The 8,312-nt window shown below is 44.7% G+C and overlaps 1 protein-coding gene across 1 annotated transcript; it reads right to left on the bottom strand.

The window, feature by feature from the left end:
• Positions 1 to 5,294: 5,294 nt before the first annotated feature.
• On the bottom strand, positions 5,295 to 8,108 carry LOC144710969 (heavy metal-associated isoprenylated plant protein 8-like). Its single transcript, XM_078584844.1, has 5 exons — positions 7,897 to 8,108; positions 7,530 to 7,806; positions 6,747 to 6,955; positions 6,591 to 6,678; positions 5,295 to 5,902 (listed from the first exon to the last, which is right to left on the bottom strand). Exons 1-5 carry the CDS (start codon positions 7,903 to 7,905, stop codon positions 5,451 to 5,453), a joined length of 1,035 nt encoding a protein of 344 aa, XP_078440970.1. The 5' UTR covers positions 7,906 to 8,108; the 3' UTR covers positions 5,295 to 5,450.
• Between the last annotated feature and the right edge of the window lie 204 nt (positions 8,109 to 8,312).

The raw sequence follows: 8,312 nt of genomic DNA, 5'->3' as shown, positions 1-8,312 counted from the left end.
GCTCGCGCGTTCTGGCCGAAAATACAGTGGGAGGAGGTAGAGAAGGGCAAGACGACGGATAAGGTGGAGGCCCTTGTTGGTCACTGTATCCCATTGAGGAGCGTGCTTCCTCTGCCTGCACGCATCAGTTCACCGTGCACTGTCCCCATCACCTACAATCTTCACGACGTCGCGTCACATTCAGTCTGTCCCGTGTCTCTCTCTCTCTCAACTCTCAATTCTTTCTCTGCTATCTCCATCTACTTCTCATATATATAAATCGCCCAAGGTAGTTCAAAGATACATATAATTCAAAGATATGTATAATAAATTTTCTACGTTTCATCCATACGGCTGAAATTTTCGATGTATTTAGAGATAGGTTACGCTTACATAGCGAGAGAGAAATAGAGAAATTCGAGCTTGTAAACCAACTCAAAAAAGGTTAGACAAATGGGATGGGAGAAAGAATGATCGGTTATTGTTTCGGCAGACTTAGAAAACTTAGTTGATTGACATGTTGGAATGACTATTTATTCGGTCGAGTTCTTCTAGAAGTGGACGGAGACATTATAAAGGTTAAAAAGAATAAGAGCCCGAGAAAACCGTAGAGAGACAAAAGATGGAAATACGAATACAGAAACCGAAGTCCATAATGGAGTAGAAATCGACAATGTAATGCAATGTAGATGGGAGAGAGATGGGGACTGAGATTGCCAGACAGGTGGATATCCGAATCTGTCAGATAATACAACGAATGGAAAGGAAGTTAGGTCCAGTATTGAGGTAAGATGTTCTGAGAAGAGAGAGGCCGCGATTGGGAGAGAGAGAGAGAGAGAGAAAGAGATAGCGATAGAGAGAGAGAGAGAAGGACAGGGAGTGAGAGAGAGTAAGAGATAGAGAGAAAGAGAGAGACAGAGACAGAGAGAGGAGCAGGGAGTGAGAGAGAATAAGAGATAGAGAGAAAGAGAGAGAGATAGAGACAGAGCGAGGAGCAGGGAGGGAGAGAGAGATAGAGATAGATAGAAAGAGAGAGAGAGAGAGAGTAAGAGATAGAGAGAGAGACAAAGAGAAGGACAGGGAGGGAGAGAGAGTAAGATATAGAGAGGAAGAGGAAGAGAGAGAGATAGAGACAGATAGAGGAGCAGAGAGGGAGAGAGAGTAAGAGGCAGAGAAAGAGAGAGAGATAGACAGAGAGAGGGACGGGGACGGAGAGAGTAAGAGATAGAGAGAGAGAGAGAGACGGGGGGAGGAGAGTAAGAGATAGAGAGAAAGACAGATAGAGGGAAAGAGACAGAGGCAAAGACAGAGAGAGGGACATGAAGAGAGAGAGAAAGGGAGAGAGACAGAGAGAGAGACATGGAGGGAGAGATAAAGGGAGAGAGACATGGAGAGAGAGAGAAAGGGAGAGAGACACAGAGAGAGACATGGAGGGAGAGATAAAGGGAGAGAGACACAGAGAGAGACATGGAGGGAGAGATAAAGGGAGAGAGACATGGAGAGAGAGAGAAAGGGAGAGATACACAGAGAGAGACATGGAGGGAGAGATAAAGGGAGAGAGACACAGAGAGAGACATGGAGGGAGAGATAAAGGGAGAGAAACATGGAGAGAGAGACCAAAAGAGAGAGAAAGAGAGAGACAGGGAGAGAGAAGGGGAGAGTAACAGAGAGAGAGAGAGACAGGGAGAGTAACAGAGAGAGAGGGAGACAGGGAGAGTAACAGAGAGAGAGACACACACACAGGGAGAGTAACAGAGAGAGAGGGAGACAGGGAGAGTAACAGAGAGAGAGAGACACACACACAGGAAGAGTAACAGAGAGAGACACACACAGGGAGAGTAACAGAGAGAGAGAGACACACACACAGGAAGAGTAACAGAGAGAGAGACACACACAGGGAGAGTAACAGAGAGAGAGACACACAGGGAGAGTAACAGAGAGAGACACACACAGGGAGAGTAACAGAGAGAGAGAGAGAAAGAGAGAGAGAGAGAGAGAGAGAGACAGGGAGAGAGAAAAGGAGAGAGACAGAGAGAAAGAAAGGGTGAGAGACAGAGAGAGAGGGAGAAGTAGAGAGAGAATGACGCACATTAGCTGTCCGCTGAGTTAACACGCTACGGCGGTTTCTTATCGGATCCGTCAGAAAGAAGGGCCACCCACCACTCCCCACCACCAGCTGTCTTCAGCCACGTCTTCTCTCGGTGTCCGAGAAAAGAAGAGCTCCAGGAAAGCCGACTCCAGGCGTAAAGATTTTCTCTCTCTAAATCCCATTCACGGACTACAGAGGACCCATTCAAAATTCGATGGCCCCATCTAACCAGAATTAATAATTAATCAATTTTAACCTTTCTGTTCTCCCCCACACGTCTATTTTCCGAATGAACGGCCTCGTACGCTTCTGTCATTTTCATTAACTTAAAAAGTTTGTTCTTATAGGAAACTGAAAATTTTCAAACTATTTTTAACCTTTCTGCGTTCGCCGTACGTCTGTTTCCGGCATGAAGAGCCTCGTACGCTTGTATCATTTTCGTCAATTAAGTTAGAAACTTTGCTTTTTATAAGATATATTTGCATTCGATGGTCCCATCCTACACGAATTAACACTTCTCCATTATTTTTTACCATTCTATTTTCCCCACATGTCTATTTTCAGCATGAACGGCCTCGTACGCGTCCACCATTTTCATACACAAGTGTTAGAAAATTTGTTTTCTATAATAAAATTCGCATTCGACAGGCTTGTACAACTAGAATGAACAATTTTTTATTCTTTTTAAACGCTTCTGTTTTCCCCATACTTCAATTTTCAGCATGAAAGACCACGTACTATTGCATCATTTTCATCCAATAAGTTTCAAACTTTTCTTTTAATAAGAAATATTCGCATTCGATGGCCCCATCCTTCATGATTTAACACTTTTCAATTACTTTAAACTCTTCTGTTTTCCCCATACGTTTATTTCCAGCATGAACGCCCATCTTTTGTTGTATCATTTATTTCAAATAAGTGGGAGAATTTCTTTACATAAGAAATATTCGCATTCGATCAATAACACTTCTCAGTAATTTTTAGCCCTTCAATTTTAACCAATCGTGTATTTTCATATAAAAGTTAGAGACTTTGCTCTAATAAGGAAGTTTTCCCATTCAATCTGAATAAACTGTTTCTCCAATTCCTTTATTTTCAGCATGAAAGGGCACCTACCCTTGTTTCGTTTTCATTAAATAAGTGGAAACTTTGCTTTTATAACCTAACATTTCTCTACCAATTTATTACTCTTTACACGGCGGACTGATCGCAGGAGAACCGGTCCCTCTTCAAATTGAAAGCCTTTCCTCTTATTAAGCGTTGCATTTAAGTGGTAATAAATACCATCAAAATCACATCATTGGCGTCATAAATGATTAAAATAAATATGAAATTATTTCTCTCCCATCATGAATCAGCCATTAAAATGCTGCCCAAATGAGCAGAAGGAAAATTTCTAAAAACAGATTATTAATTAAAAAATAGTGACAGGCAAGGAAATTTTGAGGCCTTCCAGATGCCACGTGTCTCCACGTATCATATCATCATCTGACGCTGACTGTCTGGCCAGCTCAATCCGACGGTGGATCTCACTTATCGGAGAATCTACGGCTATCCTGCTTCCACGACAGCCTTAAGATTGATGTGATGGCTATTGGTCAGGCTTTAATTCTTAATTCGCATAAATTAAACCAGACATAAAGCAACTGTGGTTTCTTGGGATGAAATAAAAAAATAAAAGAGCTTTTTTTCTCTCTCTAGCCGCTTACTGCGGCACTTGGCGTTTTCTCTCTCTAGGAAATCTAAAGCTGGCAAGTGCGAGAAAGCTTGATTCTCATGGGGAATAGAGTCAGAAAGTGAAGGCCGCAAAGGCATGATGGCGTCATAGATTTTTGCATCGTTATGCATGAGATATCATACATGGAAAGTATTTTGAGAGACCTAGAGAGAGGGATAGATAGTTCATAGATGGGTAGAGAGAGAGAGCGTGAGAAAGACCTGCGGCCGTGGGTAGAGAGAGATTGAAGTAGAAAGATGGTCAGAAACGGACTAGAGAGATGGAAAGGTAGAGAAATAGACGCAGAGAGATGAGCTGTGGGAAGAAGGATTGTTGAGCGAAAAGTAGACAAAAGAGAGAGAAAAGTGGGGAAAGAGCTTTGGGTATGCAGAGAGAGAGATGGAGAGTTGGGATATGAACTGCAGAGAGAGAGAGATAAGAGTGGAATGTTATCGACAGATCCAGTGAGACGTGACGCCATTAGTGGGGGCCCGGAAATTGATGGAATCCTAAGCCGACGTTGATAACTTTGTAGAGAGAGAGATACGGAACAAGGAGAAGCTAGAGATAGAGAGAGACATCAAAAGGATACGATATCTTTACATGTCATCATAATTACCAGCCTTCCCGGTTGCTGTGCTCTTAGAAAACTCCGAAACTCTTTAATGAGTGTCAGCAGACGTTCTGTCAGGTCACGTTACTAGAGAGAGGAGAGAGAAGAGAGAAGAGAGAAGATAGAAGAGAGACAAGAGAAGAGAGAAGAGAGATAAGGGAAGAGAAAAGAGAGATGAGGGAAGAGGGAAGAGGGAAGAGGGAGGGACGAGAGATGAGGGAAGAGGGAAGAGGGAGGGACGAGAGATGAGGGAAGAAAGAACAGTGAAGGGAGAAGAGATATGAGAGAAGAGAGAAGAAATATGAGGGAAGAAAGAACAGAGAAGAGAGAAGAGATATGAGAGATGAGAGAAGAGAGATGAGGGAAGAAAGAAGAGAAGAGAGAAGAGATACGAGAGAAGAAAGAACAGAGAAGAGAGAAGAGAGATGAGGGAAGAAAGAACAGAGAAGAGAGAAGAAATATGAGAGAAGAGAGATAAGGGAAGAGAGAAGAGAGATGAGGGAAGAAAGAACAGAAGAGAGGAGAGATATGAGAGAAGATAGAAGAGAGATAAGGGAAGAGAGAAGAGAGATGAGGGAAGAGAGAAGAGAGAATAAGAGAGAAAAGAGATGAGGGAAGAGGGAAGAGGGAAGAGAGAAGAGAGAATAATAGAGAAGAGAGATGAGGGAAGAGAGAAGAGAGAATAGAGAGAAGAGAGATGAGAGAAGAAATAACAGAGAAGAGATATGAGAGACGAGCTGAGAGAAAGAGAGTATAAGAGAGAAGAAAGAGCTGAGAAGAGAGAAGTGAGAAGAGATATGAGAGATGAGTTAACAGAGGTTAGAGAGTAGATGAGGGAAGAGAAGCGGGATGGGAGTAAGAGACTAACTGAGAAGAGAAATGAGAGAGATTCAAAGTTTCAAACGCCTGACAACATTTAGTGATCATTATTCCAGGAGTTATTTTATACATTACCCAGATTCTCCCTTCTCAGGAAATAACCCCATCGCCCTTCGTCTTCTTCTTCCGCTGCTCTCGCGTTCTCTCTCCATAATTTTTCCCTTCTCTTTTTTTTACATGACGGAGCAAGCGTTAGGGTTCTCGTCGCTGAAGATCTGCGGCGGGTAGGCGTACTCGACTTGGTACTTGGGATAGTAATACAGAAGCGGGTTCTTCGTCAGCTCGCCGAGCTTGGCCGCGGCGGCGACGACGGCGGCGGCGGCCTCGTCGACGGTGGCGGCGCCGCCGTCTTTCGCGGCGTCTCCGCCGCCTTCCTTCTTCTCTTCTTCGCCGGCGCCGCCCTCTTTCTTGGCGTCGTTCTTCTCCTTCTCGCCTTCGCCTCCGCCTTCCGCCTTCTTCTCGCCGCCGGGTTTCTCGTCCGGTTTCTTCTCCGCCGGGTCGGTTTTAACGATGGCCGCGTGCTTGCCCGTTCGTTTGTAGATGTACTCCACCAGCTTTGCTGGCTCGAACACGCCTTTCACCGTCACCTCTGAACTCTTCAAATCCGGATCCACCGTCTGCACGCCTGCTCACCATATCATCATCGTCATCATCATCTCTCTCTCCTCAGAAGGGAACAGAAGAAATCATCATGAATGATACCCAGAAGACAGATTTCGATTATCGTAACATAGAATTATCTTTTGGTGAGTTTTTCGTCATTGCGATGATCTCTCTCTCTCTGTTCTCAAGAGAGGAGAGATGATCCACTGGGAAAAGATGCGAGAAGCCAGTTTTTTCTCTTATCTCGAGAGCCCAGAAACAGAGTTGCGCTAATTGTTAACAATCTTTGAGCAGGATTTTCATCATTATCACGGTGTCTCTCTCCTCTTCGGAGGGGAAGAGAAGGATCCAAAGGAAAACAACGAAAAAACCATTTTTTTCCACATGTCTCGAGAGCCCAAAAAACAGATTTGCACTTATCGATAACTATCTTTGAACACTATTTTCATTATCATCATGATCTCTCTCTCCTCACCGAAAGGAAACATAAGGATCCAAAGAAAAACAACGAGAAAAAAACCAGTGTTTTCCTCATATTTCGAGAGCCCAAAAAGCAGATTTGAGCATTATTACCATCATCATCATGATCTCCTTGTCCTTATCGTGAGGGAACAAAAGTATCCATTAAAAAATACGAAATTTTTTTTTTACCCAGAAGACGGTTTCAGACTCACTGTAATTAAAATACGCATTAACTGAGGAGATCGAACCTTTCATCCTAAGTATCCGCCTCTTGATCTCCTCCAAGCAGGCCTCGCAGTGCATATGAACCTTCACCACAACCGAGATCTCTTTCGGCTGCAGGATGACATGGGTAAGAGAGAGAGAAAAACATAGAGAGATGGGTCGAGAGAGAGATAAAGGACCTCTTCTTTCTTTTCTTCGACCTTGGGCTTCTCCTCTTCCTTCTCTTCCTTCTTTTCTTCAGGCTTGGGAGGGATAGGAGAGAGAAGCTCCACCTTTCTACCGCTCTTCTTCTCCACTCTTTCCACAACCATGAGAGGGTCCGCTGCCGCTGCTTTTCCCTTCACCACCACCTTGTGACTTCGGCAGTCCGTCGTCACCATTTCCACCCCTGCCACAAATCCCCCCATCAAACCTTAGCTAGAAAGAGAATAACCGAACTAGAGAGAGAAATAACAAAAGATGTAGAGAGAGATAGAGAGACAGGGAGAAAAGGAGATACAACAGCAGACAGGAATATAGAGTTTGAGAGAGAGATGGACAAAACTCGAGTGTTAGAGAGACAGATTGAGAGAAAGAGCGAAAGAGAGCTAGAGAATAGAAAGAAAAGAGAGACAGATTTAGGGAGAGAGAAAGATAGGGCTAGAGAGAGATAGAGGAAGAGATAGAACGGAACTTGGGAAAGAGAGAGATATAGAGAAAACTAGAGATAGAGAGAGAGATGAGGAAAGAGCTAGAACATGGGGTTAGAGAGAGAGAGAGATTGAGCTAGAGAGAGATCAAGAACGAGCGAGATAGAACATGGGAGACAGACAGAAAGATAGAGCAACAGAGAGAGAGATATAGAGAGATTAACACAAAGTGACAAAGATGTAGAGAGAGATAGAGAGGGACAAAACTGGGGACACAGAGAGATAGATAGAAAGTTAGAGAGAGAGATGATGACGATGATGATGATATTGGACCTGGGAATCCTTTGAGGGAGCGCTTGACTTTGCGAGCGCAGCCCTCACAATGCATGAAAACCCGCATGACGATTTCTTCAGGCGGAGGAGGAGGAGTCTCCTTCTTCTCTCCTTCTCCCTCTCCTCCCCCTTCTGCCTTCTTCTCTCCTCCCCCTTCCACCTTCTTCTCTCCTCCTTCTCCCTCCTTCTTTCCCTCTCCTTCCTTCTTCTTCTCCTCTCCCCCTCCCTCCTCCTTCTTCGGCTCCTCCTTCGCCTCCCCTTCCTTCTTCTTCTCCTCCTGCGCAGCCACAGAGAGAGAAACATGAGAGAGAATGCTAGAGAGAGACATGGGCTTGTGAGAGAAGTTTAGAGAGAGAAAGCCATTCACCTCCCCCATGGCCGCCGAGCTCGAGCTCCTCGCAACAGTCGAAGAGGAAATGGCAGCCTGACGACTCCTCCAGAAGTTGTTTCTCTGCCTACTCTTTCCTCATCTCCAGATTTATTCCCTCTCTCTCTCCCATTCTCTCTCTATCTCTCTCCTTTTCTCTTACTCATTCTCTCTTTCTCTCCCCCTTTCTCTCTCTTGCTCACTCTTTCTCTTTCTCCTTCTCTCCCCTCTCTCTCTCTCTCTCACTCTCTTTCTCTCCGTTTCTCTCTCTATCTCTATCTCTTTCTCTCTCTAAATCTCTCTCCCTTGGCGAGCGAGGTGGCAGAGGTGGAGTCCATATAGATGACGTGTATCGGAGGCAGGGTGGCCGATGGCACGTGCGAGCGCTGTGGTGGCTCCTTTACACGTGTCAGCCC

The sequence above is a fragment of the Wolffia australiana genome, chromosome 13 (assembly GCF_029677425.1).
Source record: "Wolffia australiana isolate 7733 chromosome 13, ASM2967742v1".
In the NCBI taxonomy this organism is placed as follows: Eukaryota; Viridiplantae; Streptophyta; class Magnoliopsida; order Alismatales; family Araceae; genus Wolffia; species Wolffia australiana.
The sequence above is the reverse complement of the archived record's forward strand: the minus strand, read 5'-3'. Positions and strand labels throughout refer to the sequence as shown.